This window comes from Apis florea, unplaced genomic scaffold (genome assembly GCF_048593485.1).
Source record: "Apis florea isolate Af1SG1 unplaced genomic scaffold, ASM4859348v1 contig_3081_pilon, whole genome shotgun sequence".
Lineage (NCBI taxonomy): Eukaryota > Metazoa > Arthropoda > Insecta > Hymenoptera > Apidae > Apis > Apis florea.
Genome location: NW_028256703.1, coordinates 4,324,068 through 4,344,750, shown reverse-complemented (window position 1 = coordinate 4,344,750; position 20,683 = coordinate 4,324,068). Strand labels below are relative to the sequence as shown.

Below are 20,683 nucleotides of genomic sequence, written 5' to 3'. Positions count from 1 at the left end.
AATCAAGATTGACAGAATTAATATGCGATACTGCAGCAAAAAATCATAAATAAACAACTTCATTATTCTGTTGCGATATTTTGTCTGACTATATTTTATTATTAAATGTCGATCTTATATCATATATACGTATGCGTACATTTATGAAACACATGTAATTCAAACTCGTATTTAATTTTTATTCCTTAATTGACGAATTCGCGTCAAAAATAAAGCCAATTGTCGTATACTTTCAAACGATTTGAATTTATATCCATTTAAACTGCCCCAAATCACGTGATCATCTATATTTTTATATTTATTTTTCTACACGTCATTTTAAAATTTTTTTTAGTTGTATTTTTTTTTATTGTTTAAAAATTATTTCAACAAATCATATATCTTTAATATTTTTTATAAATAGAATAAACTTATTTATCATAATATTAATTTTTATTATAATTTTATCGAATCAGTAGAAATATTTTCACGTCGATCGATCAACGTTCAGAATTTATAATTATTGAAATTTCACTATTACATCTTATTTATTTGCGATGTAATTTTTAATGTATAAAAAAATACTTAAAAAATTATCTGCAAAATAATAATTATTATAATAGCGCAGCAAATTTTAAAATAATATAAAATTTTTTGACGTTCGATGTTCTATCTAAAGTTCATATCTAAATTGACAAGTTATAATTTTCATTCGAATGTATAATCAATTGTTTCCGTTTTATTATGAATGGATATTTTTAACTGAATTTACAATTTTTTGTGGTTTCCAAAAATATGATTTTATTAGAAACGATTCTACGAAATTTTATAATGGTACATATAGATGTAAGTATATATGTATGTACACATATATGTATAACCGAAGAATACAAGCATACTATATAATACGATACAAAGTACATTCGCTTAAACTCTACTCTGTTCGCATATTCACGCATACCTATATTACAAAAAAAATCGACAAAAAAGAAAGGCACTTGTCGAACCAATCTCGATACATATATAATATTTCAAAATTTTTTCTAAATGAAAGTAACGCACAATATACGTGTTTTTTAATATGAGATTAATAGCTTATCTTCCCTTCTTATAACGACAACTTTCATCGAGAATTTGGTTATATCTTTAACAATTTGTAGTAATTTTTTTTTTCTAAGAATGGACAAGCTGAATTTCGATGATAAAAAATCAATCAATTGACCAATTTGATCGATTTCGAATAATTCTTATCGAGCATCTATTCGGCATTTTAAGATACATTGGACGTTCGATCTGGTCCACTGATTACGATTATCACATTTAATAAAAGTACGACGGCGTCAATGAACTTGTAAAAAGTACATTTATACGTTTGGTTCACAATTTGTTTTAGATCATTAGAAGAAAACACGATTCAGTATAAAAATATCATAAAAAATGATGTATATATCAGCATAAACATTAAACGTGACAAAAAAGTCGTACAAAAAGTGACGATCGTAATATTAGATCTATCTAAGTTTAAGTAATAGATAGACGATGGGTGTCACTAAAAAATCCATAAATTTGAACGAATCGATAGATGGCGTTAGTGATTTACGCAGCGCCTGCGCTTTTGATACTATTCGCTTTTTAAATGATACGCTTCGCAGGCAGAACGGAATACTGCACTTCACGTTATATGAATTTTCTTTGTAAATATTATTTAATCACAGCATAGTTGTTAACAATTGATTTCCAAAAGGAATGCTATGCCTGCCTGAAAACGGCAAACGTATATAGATGTTTCGCGAGACAATTTACAAAAAAGGTTATCTTAGGCACATACTCAGTATTTGTTCTCGGACAAAAATCTTTTTATCGTCTTCTTCTACAGTCATCCATATACATTTTATATGGAAGGCTGTATGGAAGATCAACGTATAATACTGTTTCGTATCTCGCCTAAAATCGTTTGCTAACTTTTGGTACAAATTTCCATCTAGTTTTCTTGGCAACATCACATTGCGTGCCGTGCGTATTATTAATTATATCTTTCCTGCTGTATACGCATTTATATATATATATATATACTAATTTACACGATGCAAGCATTTGATCTCGAGGTTATATCACAAAACAAATGTAATTCAACGATTGCAGAGATCTGCGAATTCATTTTGCTTGTATCATTCTTTGAATATTTGTTTTTAAAATTTTCCTCCAAAATTAGTAATAAACGAAGTCTGATTTTGTAATATATAATATATATAATCAACGAGAATTACCTATTGAGAATCCTCAATTTTTTCCTTTTTTTTCTTTCTTTTTTTTTTTTTTTTTTCTTTTCTTGCGATTATTTAAGTGAAAGCAAGTTATTTAAGTATGAAACTACACAGTTTCGTAATCGTAACACTCCTTTCTCTCTTTCTCTTTCTCTCTCTTTCTTCTTTCTTTCGTTCTCTTTCACACATACTTTCCTCTTCCTTCCTCTTGTTTTTAACTTTTCGAAATGCTAACAATCTTAACAATATTAAAGTAAATCAATATAATTTATAAAAATTTGGGCGCGTATTTTATCTTTTACAGGGGTAACAACTTTGAACTAAAAGGTAATTTGTGTGTCATGTATAGAGTATACGTACGTTATACGTATGCTCTGGCTAGGAATTCTTTGTATCTTACGATTCCAGCCTCATGGAAGAAAAATTTACACGTTTTGTATAGTTTTAGGATTCAATGGTTGCGTGGCGGATGATTTGGCGTTTCGTTGCGCTCTTCTTTGTCTTCGTCGTTTCTTTGTCTTCGCTTCAGCTCCAACAGCTAGGAAATGATTTTGGAAATACTCCTCGATCTCGGAGAGTTTTTTACCATGAGTCTCTGGAAGTAACAACCATACGAAAACGACGGCCGCTAACGAAACGCCAGCAAAAAACCATTGCACGGCATGAGATCCTGCGATTGTACAAAAATGTATAAAAATCGATGAAGGAGATACGCGTGGCATTCGTAAAATATTGTACACATACCACCCAGAAAATCTTGTAAACTTCTGTAACTCTGCAGAGCAGAAAACATGAGTAAATTGGCTATGGAATAACTAATGGAATGGGCGATTCCTCGGATTTCGGTCGGGAACAATTCGGCCGTCATAGTCCATGGAATAGTAAGCATACCGACCATAGACGTGCAGACATAAAGTAACAGGCATAAAACAGGAACCTAAAAACATGAAAATGATCTTTTATTTAATTTTTCTTTCAATATAATAAATATAATAATAATTTGATTTTTATACCCAGTTTCCAGAACGATCGCCATTCTTGATAAGATAAGTGAAGTAACCAGAAACACCCATACAAAGAGTCATTCCCAAGGATGAAATTATACATAGAAGCCGCCTCTTATATCGTCTCAGCAACCAGGTATTCACCATCGAGCATAGAAAACGAGTTACACCGACTAGAATCGAGGCTATATATGCATCCACACCGGAACCAACTTCCTGAATGACAGTAATTATGGTAATCATCAAACGTGTAATCAGTGATTTACAATAGTTGGGTAGAAAATCGAGGACAATTGTTATTTACTTGGAACCACGTAACAGCGTAGAAAAGAGTAATATAGATGCCAGAAAACTGTTGAAAGGAGAAGAATAGGAAAAGTATCATCATAGGTTTCCATCCTGTTGGTTTCAAAAATCCTCTCAGCTTGGTAGAGATACCGCCATGTTTGCTTTTTCTTTGCTCGCTTAATTTAATCTCGTTTTCCTTTAAGATTGTGATAAATTGCGCTTCCGCGGCAGACACTTTTCCTTGCTTCTCCTCACGCTTGTACAACCTACAATTCCAATAAAAGATCATTTAAAATAATATATATATATATATATATAAAAATTCTTATTTCATTCTTATAACTCGTTACTTATAGCTTGTTGCTATTTATTTTTAAAACGTTTTTCCTCACCATTCCAGAGATTTCTTCGCATCGTCTAGCCGTCCTTTTGAAACGAGCCACACAGGCGATTCCGGGACGAAGAATTGCACCAAAATAACTGGCACAACCGCATAAACGATGCTGAGCCAGGCCACAATTCTCCAGTCAATATATGCACCTTTTAAGTAGGAGAGCACCATGCCAAACGAGGCCAAAGTTGGGCCGAAAGATATCATCGAGCCTCTGAGCTCCGGACGCGCGACTTCGGTGATGTAAACGATCGCCGGTGACGTTGCCATAGCCGTGGCCAACCCGGCTAACAATCGGCCAACCAAAACCATCGGGATATTGGTCGAGAGTGCTATAAGAATCCAGCTTGCTACGAAAGGTATGGCTCCGTATTGAAGGGTCCGCAACCTTCCCACTGTCTCCATTAAAAATCCACCTAGCACGGCGCCCAAAGGTGTGCAAACAACCACCACGCTGGCTGAAAACCAATTATTCTCGCGTTCAATTCTTATTATTTTACACAAGATTCCGTAAATTTTTAATCGAATAATTCTATTCGTTATTTACCGATCCAGGAAGTCTGCTCTTGGGTGGCATGCAATTCCGCATCTTGATCCTCGAGATGAGGAATCAGTATAGCCGAATATGCCATGGCTAATCCTACCGATATGTGGAAAGACGCGGCAATGATACAGGAAGCGATCTAGGGAGATAGATTCGATTAGGTGTCTGTTCGTTTCTTTTATTTTTTCTTTTTTTCCATCGAAGGATATATTCCTTCGATGATGTTATACCTCGGGTATGGCATTTTTAATGTTGGTAGGCTCGACAAAGCCTTTGTTGAGACTTCTGCTCGACACGATCGCATCTTTGAAGCATTCTCTTTCATTTTCCTCGATATTCTTCGACGCCTCGCGTTCAACACTGAAACACGAAAAGCTGTATAAACAACACTTCTATTCTTCTCTTCGTACGATAATTAAAATATCAAAGACGACAAAACACATCCGATAAAGGATGTTAAACGAGGAATATGTATTTGTTTTCCCGGCGATATGATTTATAAACGCTTTATAAACGCTTTTGAATTTTTTTTTATTAACTTCAAGGCTAGATCGTGGAATATATAATACGGCCGCGAGCAATGACTCACTTAACACGACATAATGTTTTCGTTTCTTAATATTATAACTCTATCTGGTTACAGAGTTGATTAATGTTCCTTCCTAACTAATATTTTCCCGAGTGTCGACAATTTCAAAACTATATATATATATATAATTTCCACAGTACTAGCATGTATCCATTTCTTTCGTAACAGTGACATCATGCGAATCGGTTTTTATCATCCACGCACGATGTTTATGTCTGCGTTAGTAATTGCGAATAGATTTATAACAGCTGGCGATTTATTGCGACAAGTTGATCCAACTTAAATCGATCGATGACCGAGAACACATTGAAAAACCTGCGTCGGGCATCGATTTAAATACGACAGATGCGTTATAGACAATGTATCGTATGATTACTAAACCGCCTTTGGATAAAGAGGATTCTTCAACAACGATACAAACACACATATATACATATATATATATAACTTGGTTTCCAGGCAAGAGCAATGACATCCAGATCGCTCCCGCGTACGAAAACAGTACGTGGTTGTGTAACAGTAGCTAGAAACGCGTTATATATCACCAAGCTGTTGGACCTTAACTCGGTTTAATTAAGTGCTTGAAGAATTAACACGCGGTTACTCGAGGATTTTTACTCGCCGATGAATTCAGATACACCGCGTGGAAATGTTAATAATTCGCGATATAGTTGTACAAACCTTATAATAGACCCAAGCATTCTAATTTAATCCTTATTTATTACTCGCTATAAAAATCTGTTATAAAGTCTAATGTTTGTTGCTAAGTGTGAAAAAAATTGCATAGGTCACAATTATATAATTTTTTTCTCTAGATAAAATTATATATTCAATGAAAATTGCCTCGACATCGTCATCGTTTCTTTCTGCATATATATATATATATATATATATACATTTTATGTATATATTTTATATATATATGTATAGCGCGTATATATAATCGGAATAATTGTAGAGTTCCGAAATACGAATAAATTTGTAACGCGTTTCTCATCCGGGAGAGGCGATTCTCGCGTATCGATTTGTTCTCGAATGAAGAAAACGATTTCAAAAGAGTAATCTTAAAGCTGCACAGCCTGCCGTCCCTCGCCTGTGCGCATATATGTATTTCTTCTTCAGTCAAGGTAATCGTCGAGGTACGGATTCTTTAGAGTCTCGTGCACATCACTTACCAACACTCTAATAATAATTTGTCAAGATTAAATTATCGCTGACTCGAGCGAGTGTTTGAAATGGCAATTGTATCATGTGGAATATCATGTTTGATAATTTCTTTCGCGCAAGCAAACAGTATACGATACAAAACAACGGTCGAACAGTAGAAATCAATAAGACAATTGCATGAATTATCAATGAAGCGGCTACGTACTGCGAGTATATACTGGGAGAATCGTGCATAAGCAAACACGACAAAGACTAATTATGATATTATCGTCGAGTGTGTTAAATATTTAGACAAGAAACGATCCCTCCGTAAATATTCAATATCATAATTTATTTAATTATTATATCTTTGCTATATATATGTACGTATATATATATATATATATGCTTTATAAACTTTCACGCGACTATATACATCGAAATTTCTTTTCTCTCAGTTGCACTAGTTGACACTTGACTGAAAAAAAAAAACTCGTTCCAATAATATTAAACAGCTTTCCTAAGAATAGAAGGAGCTAATATTATATAGATATATGTATATATATATATATGTATATATACACACATATATATATGTGTTTTAAGCGCTGACATCTTTAGCCTTAGCCTTACTCTTTTGAAATGTAAAACGGAGAAGCGGCAAATATGATCGTGCTCGCTTATAAGGAATATCAGGCGAATTTGCGGAGAGCCACACCCTGGTTGATCCAGGGTCTCATTAAGTAGTGAGTTTCATTATGACGTTGTAGATATAGATGTTTTGCTCCGTTTTATCCCATTTATGTAATTTATTATCGAAATGAAAAGAAAAAAAAAAGAAAAATAAAAATTGTATCGAGATGTAAGTACTAAAGTAATACTCTTTATCATACGAGAGATTATCAAATGATGTCATCCTATATTATTTTAACCCTAGCTTCCTGTTAGGTAGAGATAGCGAGTTCTTTTTTTCACATTTTTTTTTTTTTTTTTTTTTTTTTTTTACTTTGACGATTAAAAGAATGATTTTATTATAGGAAAAAAAAAAAAAAAACTTACGTTCAGAACTTATCAAGATCTTATTGTTAAATCGATTATCGATCGATTATCATCATTTCGTTAGGAAAAAAAAATTAATTTGAATGTTTTATATATATACAATATATATATATATATATATGCGTGCGTGCATGTGTGTTCATTGCGTGACGTAACGTTCGACGTGTCGTTTGGCTGCAAATGATAAGATAAAAAAACACGTTTGGAAATAACAATGCAAAAATTTCAATGTTTGTAACGATCACGTTTACGCTCATGATCAGCCGGCTATGGCGATCACGAAGTCGCCAATCGATCCTCGTGCCTTGTTTCATTTCAACCTAGTACATATCACGGTAACAGTAATTGACCTATTCAACAGCGGATTGTAAATGGATGTGGAAGTAGAACACCTACCGGTATACATGTATTTCCTACATTGTAGCGAAAGAATGCAACTTGCCTCAACTCGATTCTCCCACAATTTCAACGATATATTGATTTTAATTAAACCAGAGAGGGGAAGAAGAAGAAGAAGAAGAAGAAGAAGAAAAACGTCGATTAAGCGACAAATTATCATTTCATTAATATAATTTCGTGGTAATTTCATTTAGGAGACCTTAGTAGTCCTGTTTGGCTTTTAAATATTAACTCCTCGTTCATTCTCTCTGTTTACAAGTCTCGCTATATATACCGTTTATATAAGAGATGGTTTACACAAATTAAGCATATTAGCGGGAAACGTATGACAATATTAGATCAAAGTTTAATTTCCAAAATTGAAACTGCGAAAAACAAGTCGATTCGTGAATTGATTACGTTATTAATTTTCACGATTTTCTTTTTTAACGCGATCAGTGGAGACTTTTTCTTCTTCTTCCTCTTCTTCTTTTCCTTTCTTTTCTTTTCGAAGAATTTCGTTTTCCGCTTTAATCATCGTGGATAATTTTTCTCTTCAATCTGTCGAAAAAGAGGAAAACAGGAAAGAAGAATCGAAAAACTTTTCCTTCTCTCGTTTCGTCTCGAAGACAAAGAAGCATCGACAATTTATACTGGCAAAACTGGTTCTCCGGAATATGAATCTTCCTGTTATTCCTTCGAACGAGTCACGTGTTTTCGTTTGATGTCGCGTTGAAAAAAAAAAAAAAAAAAGAAAAATTGATCTTTGATCGTCGATGAAAATGTTCGTTTTTTTCGCAGCTACTCGTTAATGGAACACACGATCGATCATCGATCATGGACGAAGAATCCGTGAAGATCCCGAAGGACGCTTTCCAAAATTCGCTTACATCCGATCATTGTTATACGTGAACGTACAACGAAAACAGATTCGATTAGGTTCTCGGCTTGTTCGAGGACAATCGAGGAATCACAGATACACGTAATGTAAGTAACATACAACAAGTAGTTTCGATACGAGATGTCGTCATCCTCTGAATTCTCGATTATCCTTACTAGCTGTTATGAAACAGAAACCAATCAGTGTACACAGTCAACTAAGCAAATAGTTTTGAGAACCTCTTTTCACGGAACAATAGCATGCCAGTTCGTTGCAAGCTCAAGTTACTTAAGTTTGATAAAGAAAAAGAAAAAAGAAAAAAAAATAAGTAACTGCTTAAAGTTATTAATTATCGACATCTTTATATATTAATATAATTTATGCTGTTAAGTAATTGATAAGCAGCAGGTTGATAAACAACAGTTAAACTTGAGAAATTTTACAAATGAGGGTGAAACGAATAAAATGGTTTCTACCCTCTGGAATGGAAAGCGGGCCAGGATGCTCTCGAAGGTAAGAAGGGGGAAGGAAAAGCGGGATTTGCTTTGTCCACTAGGATTCTTCGATGTAGGACCCTGTTCATAGAATAGAAAGGGATTAGAGAGACGATGATGACAAAGGAAAAAGGAAAAAATCTTTGTGAACCATGTTTCGAAAACCAGTTCAGAGGATCGTACCTGCGATGGATGGATGGATGGATGGATGGATGGATGTGAGAATCGATGGTATTTTATAAATACCATCTGCTACGAAAAAGGAGAATAATTTAATTCCCTTTCATTGGTTATGGATACAATGTTAAATTAATCGTGCATACAACTCTAGATAATTAAGAAATCGAATGACATCATTTCTTATTCAGACGTTCATTACAAAGGCTGTATGTCCGCCATTATTATATTAATCAACCGATTTCTTTTCCCCTTTGCATCCAATTTATCTCTGTAAATTGTTTCGAAGCAACATATTTTCTTAAGACTAACCTTAACGAGTAAGGATCCATAGCTGGTTTTTATGCCTCTCGTTCCAGCGATACAACGTATATTCAGCTATTCCTCCCTCTTTTCTTTAATTAAACGCTTCGGTCAATTTGATCTTTTCTAAAAGAAACCCTCGTCAACTCGAAGCGAGGATCTCGTGCTTGGTCACCATTTTACGTTACTCTGAAAAAGAAAAGATGCAAAACGTCAAATATAATTTTATAATCTATCCGTATATACATTCCCCGTTGCACGAAAGGATCACGATAATCGAACGTCACATGGAAGACGTGGTTCGCTTGCATAATTCTCCAACACAATGCGCATATCGTGGGCACGAACCAATATCTCGAAGGAGATCATAAAACTACTCTAACACAACTACGCGATAATTTCACATCTGCGCTCGCAGCAAAATATTGACTTTCTATGTCGAACGCAAGATACTTTTCACCTTCTTTCGTAGAAACATAAAATAGAACATATACATACACACACACATATATACACGTACACATACACACACACACACACACATATATACACGTACACATACACCATATATATACGTACATATGCACCGCCCTGAGGAAAATAAACTTCGCGAAAGTTCCTCGAGCATACATCGTGACGTTCACCATTAGATCAACGATTATTTTTGCAATATTTTTCTACGAAACGAACAATAGACGAGAGATATTGGACGATTGAAAAACGAAGCTTGTTGGATACTAGAAAAGAAATTATCACGTTCGACGACCAACCCTTGAACGATAATAAACAACTCGACTCAAGAAAAATCCCGATTAAATCGTTCTACGGCACGCAGCTGTAGAATTCCTCTCGAGTAAAACGAGGGAAGGGGGAATCAGTTGTTTTCGAAATTGTTTTTTAGCCTCTCTAATCGCTGAAACGTATTCTTCCTCGAGCGAAAAAAATTGCAACGAGATCAGGAGTTAACAAGCACGACACGATTCTTGAAATCGTTCGATACTGAATCACGATCGAGATAGTTTAGAGTTTAAGCATAGGGATTGCATAAGAGATTCACGTGCCGAAGCCCGTCACGTGATTTACAATTAAGGATAAATATGTCGATAATTATTTGTCGTGCAAGGGCATACGCAACTGGAAATTGACGAATACTTATCAAATCCATTATCTTTGAGAAGAATTAAGTGTTTTATTTAATCATTTAATGGGTAATCGATGTTTGCGATCCTTACAACAATTATCAAAGATTAATTGTCGATCCTAAGTCAAATAATACATTAAAATAGATTAATTTTACGAAACTTTTTATCTATCTTAATCATCGATCAGATGATACATCGAGTAAACGAAATAAGATAATCCACGTCTGAGACTGTTACGTGAAAATTTATCTTCTAAAAACGTGATAAAACATATATTATAGCAATTATTTTTACCTTTCCGTCGTATTTTTTTTTTCTTTTTTTTTTTTTTTTACAATCAATACAAAAGTAAATTTCCTTCGGTCGTTTTAAATATGAATTCTGAACAATTCCCACCGATTATTCGGTTGCTATTCATTCAAATGTGAAACGACGATGATTCGGTTTGAAACGTGCACCGGGTCAGATCAAAGATCGAAAAATAAAATTGGATACGCGTTACGTTAAGCGTCAAACGCACGATTTATAAATGCGATATAATAAAAATTACGTCATTTACACGTTTAAATCATTTGTCGATATCGAAACACGTTTACGTTTATAACCATTATGATAACGTCGTTAGCTCGTAAACTCGTATATGTATGCTTAGAAAAAAATATTCAAAGCAGAAACAAAACAAAGGATCCTGGCACGATTCAAAGGGGAGATCGTTCCGTATATTTGGGACGATTCGAGCTGATTTAACGACAAATGTTATTTTCGACGAAAATTCGAATCGAAACTTGCATAGAAAATTTCTCGTATGATCAATATAATAAAGAATATATTTCTTCGAGAAACAAAGCTTCACTAATTATTTAGAGCCTTGTATATCTTACCCGTAGTATCGAAATAAGTCACTGTCACATGGTGTCTATTTTTGAAACGTTGATCGATCGTGTTCACGTGTGTGCAATGTTCATAACGTACAGAGTAACGTGAACTTCCTTGAACCTTAAGAACAAAGATTGTTCTCGAAAGCGGTTCTTCGCTTGGTTAAAAACACGGATTTGCCGTGTCTGACTTTCAACGAGGGGACTCGTAATAGGCGAGTTTCAGCTCTTGGTCGATTTCTTCGACCCGTACTCGAACCAAAGAGCCCCGACTGCCTTTCGGTCAATCCTATTCGCAAGACCACGAGAACGGAAGGATCGATCAAAGAAAAGTCAACGACTGCACTCTTTGTACCTTTGTCCCTCTCTGTCATTTATTACATACACCGAATATTTCTAAATAACATTATAACTCGAGAAAAATTTCCTATCATCCTCATTTTTGCCGTGTACGTTCTGCACGTTCAAGCACAACTCGATAAAACATCTCTGGCGTAAATATAATAGCAAATTTACATGTACGTTAAACAGTATATTAATTATTACTCACCTTTGACTTTCAACTTTTTCTTCCTCTGTTTTAAATTCGATTCCGAGGTCTCGATAAATTAACCAGATGGACGAAAATTGAATTAAAATTTTGAAAGAACTCGAACGAGAACGCCTCTTTCTTTGTTTCTTTCGTTTGTTAGGTTAATTTCTCTCTCTCTTTCTCTCTCCCCCTTTCTGTCAGTGGAACGAAGCAGAAGTCTCGTCCTCCGGATACAAACACCTCGCGACGTGCAGTGCGCGGTGGCCGGTACGCGACTAAAGGCTGGGCACGCTTGCCTTGCGGGTCGGTCGATCGTATCTTCTCGACGTTGTCTGTTTTCTGTGTCGGTATATTGCTGGTGACAAAGCGAACAATTTAAGGGTTGCTAACGCGTCTAGAAAGCACAGCACCGTCTGTTAAATGCTCGGCACACACAATATGACAGTATGATACGAAGTATACATATATTGTTGGACGATGACCTATTCACACTCGAAACGTTCGGTCGATGGGCAATACCGAGGCTCATGGCGTGATTCTAATGGAGGAAACCTTTCGTTCGAACCTCGCGTTACAACTTCGAGAATAGAACTGTTCTCATCCAGATCAGAATTATATATTATTATTTTGCAGAATGAAATTTATATAAATAATCTTTATGAAGTGAAATCAATTTCGAAAATATTTTTTCGAATGAATTTATTTATTAATTTATTAATTGGATTAATTTCTCTCTTTCTTTTTTATCTCGAAGAGAAATTTATTATTTCGAAAAATCCGATCCAACTCACCAAATATCCGATGTATGAATATACAGTACAGTAGTTCACGTGTACAGCGGCATGTATTACGAAAACAATAATGAGTGGAAAGACGTGCGAATCACGTGGACAAGGAGAGAGAAAGAGAGAGAGAGAGAGAGATTTGCTGGTTGTATGGTGCACCGTATACATAAATTTTTCATAGGTTTATCTTTGCGAAGCTTGATAGAAGGGGAAATTCGCGAAGCGACCGAGTGTCTCGAAAGAACACATGTAAAATTATATTGGGAAAGGCTCGCGGTCTTTAACCCATTTCTTCAGGGCCGCCTTCTTGATGAAATCTGTACGTGTACGTACGTACGATGTAAACATCCAAAAATGGGAAATAACAGTTAAGAATAATAATAATTTTATTGAATTTTTTTCTCATTAAATTATATCTAATCGTTGCGACTTTCACGAATTAATACGTCGCAACTTTCCTTATGTTATTGCGCGAGATTGATTGCAATATATACTCGAGTCTTAATCGAAAGAAAAGAAAAAAAAAAAAAAGAAAAAAAAATACTAAACATGTTGTTTTTTTAGATAGATATCTAATAGAATCATAAAAAAAGATAAAAAGAAGAATTGTACGTGTTGAAAAGTTATCAATTATAAGTCATAACATGTTTGAGTGAATAATTAGATAATATTTTATTAGACAATAATAGGTTCGTTAAAGGATATAAATATCATGTATCCCAATCTACGTTATGTATCATATAATTTACGCGTGTTTAGTCGAGTCATTGTTATAACATACCCTTGTTATCTTTCCGACAAAGTAGCAAATACTTATCATTGTTACAACGTTCTTAATGTTTCTTTATGTTTCTTACTACCGATCGATTCTATAACGCCAGTTAATACTAGTGTTGTTATGTATCACGTACGACGCGTCCAATGTGAAAATCTTCAGCAACACAACGCCAGTATTAATTTCACTTGAATCGATATCATTTATTCGAACGGCTATCATGCACAAATTACTCACTCAGCTCTGCATAAACGATCAAATTGTTCGAAGCGTGTTTTAATATTTGTTCTTTGCAAACGATGAATATACCGACTAAATATTTCTTCTAAATGTTTATTGACATTAATATATTAATATTAATAATTGATATAATTATATTAAGAGATTATATGTTTATATCGTATTGTTATATACATAACATGAAGAAGAATGTATTAAATTTGTAATAAAATTTTGATTTTTCCACTTTCTGATTTTTCCAGATTAATTATCATTTTATTTTCTACTCAGTTTTCGTTTTCGAACACGATCAACAATGATTCGCGAGTGTTTGTAATTTAGAATCATTTCTCGAGTTCAATTACTCACTTAACCCAACTTCATTGATATTAAACGTAGTTTATATTTTTTATATATATTTATATATATATTTTTATGGCATCATGAAAACTTCATTGCGAATTTTTTCTATTTGCAGTTGCAATTATATAATTTAAATGTAGATTTTTCTTATATTTCTTATACCATAAAAAGATTGAACTTTTTATTTTTTATTAGTTAGTTTATATTTCAAAACTAGTTTAGTTTATTTTTCGAATTCAATTTTTAAAAAAAAATAATAATACAAAATATTAAATATAATTTAATATATTAAAATAAAAACATTTATAATAAAAGTTGTCAATCAAGTTTGTTTGCGTAATTATGATAACGTTTAAGCAATTTTAACGTTGATAAAGTAGATTCTTAGTCAATGTGCAATTTAAATTTTCGCGGTTTACGAATGGTAGGGTACTGTCGATAAGTTAGTAAAGAGATTCATAAGTATTTTGTTCTATACTGTAGTTCTAGCCAAAATGGTCGTCTTGAGTAGGCTCTTGTTTGCGAGAAATCAAAAAATCTTTCATATAAATGGATTATTAAATAAATTAATACAAAAAAACAATAATAATTACACATTTCAAAATCAAGGTGATAAAGATGATTGTGTTTTATTTCGTATATGCAATAGATCAAAAGTGATAGTGTTTTGTTATGCAATAAATTTTCGTACAATATATAAATTATATCAATTCGTTCGTTTATGATTTTTTTTAATAGTAATGTTTTTAAATGGTTTTTTTTTTTAAATATTAAAACTACTACAGTGAAATTATTTTTATTTACATTTATATATTTATAAATTTTATATTTTTGTAAAGGAATATATTATACATTTAATTTTATGATTTTTAGGGGCGTTAAGATGGATGTCAGAACATCGAACTATGAATATAACTCCAAGTCGTTGGCAATGGCACAAAACTAAAGATTGGATGCATTTTTATTTCTTTGTAGGTGCTATACCTGCTGGTTTAATTATCTTTTTTACCAATGTTTTTATAGGTCCTGCTCAATTAGAACCAATCCCAGACGGATATAGTCCAAAACAATGGGAATATTATAGTGTAAGATTCTATATACGAACATTCTAAATGTCTATTAGGTAAAAAATTCATGCGTGTAATAATTTTACAGCATCCTATTTCAAGATTCTTATCCAAATACTTTTTTCCAAACGAACAAATGGAATATGAAAAACTTCTTCATAAATTAACAGTAGCTAACAACAAGAGATTATTATTTAAGTTAGAAAAACAAATACGGGAGTTAGAAATGAAACATAATGATTATAAATATTGGTCGTATAGACAAGGTTCAGCATCACAGATAATAAATCTAAGGAAAAAGATTGATGAACGTGATCCTAATGTAATTGGATTCTAATGTAGTTGAATGATATATAAAATAAATTATATGTATTTAAATATAAAGTAAATTTAACATAGGAAATAAAGTAAAGTAAAATAAAATAATTTATATTTAATTTTTAAGTAATTTAGTTCATTAACTTTCTAAGAATAATGTATGGCATTTTGTGATTTTATCATAAACAAGATGTCATTTATTCTATTCAACAATTAATATGATTTTTTATTATCATAATTTTATAATCAAAGTTTTTAGAATAACTTTCAGGAACTTTTAATATTACTGATTCATCATTATTCGTTATTAATCAATAATAATCAATAATTTAATTAATAATCAATAATAATCAATAAAAATTTATTAATTATATTAACATTCTCGCTGCCATATGATTTATTCTAAATCATAAATTTATTCTAAATATTGTAATAAATTGTAACAGATTAATAAAATTCTAAAATTAATAAATTGTATATAAATATTACGTAAATATAAATTATATAACAATAAGATATTAATAACATTAAAAATTTTAATATTTACATATTTTAAAATATTTGTTTAGAATCATTAGTGATAGGATCGGATGTATTTGATTTTGCCTATTGAGCTTTAATATAGCATTATAGATGGATAAGAAACTGTTACTATATCATTATCTACGAACGATAAATTATATATTTTTAACAGATGACTTTTTATAGCAAATATATCATGTTTCGATATTTGTATATATTATTTTTTATTTCTTTTTAATTTTATAATTTAATCTATAATCTTTTTACGTAATCTTTTCACATTTTGAAGATTTTTTAATTTTCAATTATTTTTTTTCAATTTTTGCTATTCTTGCGAATTTAGCGTTTTCGTTCCTTTTAAAATCTGTATATTAAAACATAATATATTATATTTTTTGTTTGTTTTTTCTTTTTTTTTTTTTTTTGCTCAAGATAAAGTAGATATCTCCATAAACATTCGTCATTATCTGCCCGCTAGCGTTCAAATTTTGAATTAAAAGTTAAATTTTTTACTAGAAGTTTCAAAATTTATTGGAAAGTAATAAATAATAAGAGACGGAAGAAAAATGAATTGAAACGATCGTTATAAAAGTTTAAAAAAATATATATTTTAAGGATTTGTTTTTAAAAAACCAATAAGTTTATAAAAAAAATTACAAATCTTATCGTTTAATGGTAACGAAACATCTATTAAATATTTTTTATTCTATTCGTACATATATTATTAGAGATCATAGCAGAAAAGTACTTTTATTTTATTTTTCCAATATTAATCGTTATTCTATTTTCTTTAAACAAAAAAGTTGTAGCGTCGAAATTGCTAACATAAATTGCAGACATTTCATTTTTTTCTCTTCAATTTTCATAATGTTTTAATTGAATTTACTTGTAAGAGATAATAACCTAATTAATGGTATGAATTTTTCAATTTGTTCGATGTTTATTCGAAAAATTATATCGTTGCTTATTTATTTTTTTCAGTAAATCTGATCAAACATGTGATCAGGTGTTATGAAATTATCGCGATAAAAAATTATAACGTAGCATTTTAAAACGAAGATAATTTTTATATACCATAAAAAGTTTCGATTTTTGAAGTACAACCTTCTGCATTTATAATATGATCATTCATATTATAAAGATCGTCAATACATTGAAATTATGATATCATTTCTCTTATATTTATAAATACTCTCTAATTGATCCATATTTCATGCAAATGAAATAAATTTGCGTCACATTTTTGACATTATTGAAAAATTTTAAAACACTGATTACAGATTGTTTTTTTTTTTAGGGATCATTTTTTTTCAACTAAAAACCGTAATATCCAATATGGATAGATTGTCACAAACGAGCGACTATATGACTATTGTAATGGCAAGTTAATGACACAACCGACATACGCCGATACCAACGCAACTCGTGGTTAGTGGTCATTGCCAAGGTTGGATCGTGATATCTTGCATAATGCTTCGGCGTTCTCTACGAATGCGATGAAGGAAGATACATTGCGGAAGATTTTTTTGCACACGCGATTTCTACCAGTCCCGTCGCTACTTCCTCACACGGATCGATCTTCAATTATGCCTCTGAGTTTTTTTTTTTTCTCTCCACCGTGTCAATTACCCGCAACTCATGCGACACTGATTGCCTCCGATAATGATAATTCTATCATCGTCGTCTCTCGATTCTGACCTGCACAATCTCATTCTTATTGATTAATTTTTTAACAAAATTGCATCAAAATTTCCGTGAAATATATATATATATATATATATATGTCAGAATTAGATTGGGACGAGATATGTATTTTAAATTACCCCGATCTTATTCTCATCTGATCTGATGATAAATGATAATTAATATTGTACACTTTTTACACTTTCTTACGAGCAAAAAAATATTAAAAGCCTAAAATAATTTTTGGCCATTATTTGTCGGAATACAAGAAAAAAAAAAAAAATATTGCTTCGCTTTAATCCCCGTCTTTTTCGATCGATTCACAGTGAATAACAGCACAATTATATATGATGCAATACCACATGTGTTCCAAGACACCGTAAATCTTTTAAGATTTGTGATATTATCGTCCACTGATAATTGCATTGCTTATACATAATAACTTATTAAAAGAAGTCAACTGCCGTTCTTAAATTTTTGATAGATTTATCGTTTGATTTTTGAAATTTCTTCTTCTTCTTTTATCCTATTTATCATATATTCACTTTTTTCTTTATATTTTTACTTTTACGGTATCATAATGGCCGTGTCGATAATATATTCCTTCGAAGATGAATATATCTAATCTAGAATACTAATGAATATTTAACGGAATATTTTCATATTAAAATATTAAAATCAAATTCCTTATATAATGCGTATTAACCGTTGAATTCAATTCATGCTTGTTTATTTTTAACAAGTATTTAAATTAGCCATTCGTTCCATTATTTAGAAACACTTGACGAAGAATTTGATGTTTTAACAATGAGCAATAATTTTATTAAATATACTTTGATGACTTTAAGAGAAAGTTTCATTCCCCTCCATTGACTTAGAAAGCGTCTATCTTGAATGGTCGCAACAAATCTAATGCTTTCAGTAAATCCTCTCCTTTCAGAATTCGTTTAACTTCTCTCGCGAACGCGAAAAAAGTAATTCGTCAATTGTGAATATAATGAGATAAATTGCGTATTTCTCCGATGAAAGAATCGCGTGGATCGATGTAGATCGATAAACCAATCGAAGTACGTTATTCGATTGATAGGAAGGGAAATTAAATTATAATCACAGTTACAAGGATCACAGTTTCGACGACAATATTAATTATTAAAGTATAATTTGATAATCTCGTTTCAGATGAATTATCACGTTAAGAAAAAAGAAAAAGTGGAATCTTCGTGAAAAATTTGCCAAACCTTCGAGATCCCAATAATAATAATTCGTTTGTTAGTCTTTATAATCGGTGCGATTTATCATCGAAATTTGTCGATTACAACATTTAATTTTCTGATATGAAAGGACGAGTATCGATGTCGAATCATTTACTTGTTAATTAATTTTTTCCCATTAAAAAAGAAAAGTGTATCAACAAATTATCACCAACTACGATTAATTAGAATTGCTTCGATTCGAAATTTTGATAAAGTGAGATTCGAGAGCTTCTAATTTTTTTTAGAGAGATAACTTTTATTGAAACGGCAAGTAAGTACACGATCGTTATGCGTTTATGAAACGAACGGAAATTGTTTTTTTTTTTCCATTAAAATATATAAAACTTATTATACGCGATTACGTTTCATTTATTATTATTAGTTACATCGCGCCTATCATTGTTGCATGAGAACACTGCATAATGATGACCGAATCATAAAAGCTTAATACATTGTCCGTTTTCCAGAAATCCCTCTTTTCTTCTTCTTCTTCTTCTTCTTCTTTTTTCTTTAATACATTCTTTTTATTCCCCAGCCAATAATTATCGAATTAATCGTTGTTTTGATAAGACCGCGTAACATTTCATCGCGTGAGAAAATTGTTACTGTTTACCAAATTAAATTTTATCCTTCCTCAAGTTTTATATCGAGCCGGTTAAAAAAAAAAAAAAGAAAAGGAAAAAATACGGAATGAAAGAAAAAGGCGCGACGTTCCTTTCCGTCTCTCGAGTTTCGATCCGCTTTCTTAACGTCGGCGTCGCGAATTTCGAGACGGGAAAAATTAAATGGCGGATTAAAGTGACGCGTTGCTGAACGCGTTGTCCCTTCCCTCTCCCCAGAAACCGGACAGATTTGCAGCAAATACTGATTATCCGATTGTTCCGTGAGCAGGAATCAAAAGATGTTACAGCACACCTTGTCTCGTCTCAAGGTTCCGCTTATGCGAGCGTAATTTTCGCAAACGACGGCAACGGTGGCGATACGTTAAAATTATTAATGTAAGAAGAAAAATCGAAAGCGTCAACATCTATCGATCCTCGCTTTATTCTCATATATTATTCCATCGAACGACGATAGAATTCACCACGATTAACCATGTTTTACCACGTTTCACGACCGCAAAATTCCATTCCAAATATTATTAATTATCGTTTCGATACTCTCGTTTAAAACTCGCTTCGTTGTATTGTCTATCGAATGCAGAAATGTGCTTATCTTAAAAGCCATCATACGCGTATCGATTAATCTAAACTAACAGGAGAACGCTTTAAACCGTGAAATTTGCAATTTGGCGCGCGCGTGTGTTAGAGACTCTCGTGTTAGAGAGGAAAAAGAGAGAGAGAGAGAGAAACATTTGTGATTAAATTGTTATCGATTAAATTCTCTCGGCGCACAGTAAGGATAATTGAATATAATTATTTTAGTCGCACACGATACTGAATCCGTCGCTCGTAAAATTGCAATTCGATGATCAATTGTCTTGGACAGAATTTTTCTACCTACCACCTACGCGATACGATCTATCGTTTTCTTATCGATATTACGTGTACTATATCGTTTCTTTCTTTCTGTTCGACTCTCTCGATTTCTTCCTCGATCCTTCCCTTCCCTTCGTCGTGTGTCAAACTGTGTCTCCCAATCTATCGATGATAT

General features: G+C 32.2%; 2 protein-coding genes across 2 annotated transcripts; one reads left to right on the top strand and one right to left on the bottom strand.

Moving 5' to 3' along the window:
• Positions 1–753: 753 nt before the first annotated feature.
• On the bottom strand, positions 754–12,462 carry LOC100872460 (facilitated trehalose transporter Tret1). Its single transcript, XM_031917258.2, has 9 exons — positions 12,064–12,462; positions 9,506–9,685; positions 4,701–4,830; positions 4,474–4,609; positions 3,928–4,384; positions 3,552–3,801; positions 3,257–3,463; positions 2,988–3,180; positions 754–2,913 (listed from the first exon to the last, which is right to left on the bottom strand). Exons 2-9 carry the CDS (start codon positions 9,523–9,525, stop codon positions 2,669–2,671), a joined length of 1,638 nt encoding a protein of 545 aa, XP_031773118.1. The 5' UTR covers positions 9,526–9,685; positions 12,064–12,462; the 3' UTR covers positions 754–2,668.
• Positions 12,463–14,606: 2,144 nt separating this feature from the next.
• ND-SGDH (NADH dehydrogenase (ubiquinone) SGDH subunit) lies at positions 14,607–15,677 on the top strand. The gene is made up of 3 exons (XM_003694731.4): positions 14,607–14,796; positions 15,061–15,272; positions 15,343–15,677. The coding sequence occupies exons 1-3, from the start codon at positions 14,682–14,684 to the stop codon at positions 15,589–15,591; spliced, it is 576 nt and encodes a 191-aa protein (XP_003694779.2). The 5' UTR covers positions 14,607–14,681; the 3' UTR covers positions 15,592–15,677.
• Positions 15,678–20,683: the final 5,006 nt, after the last annotated feature.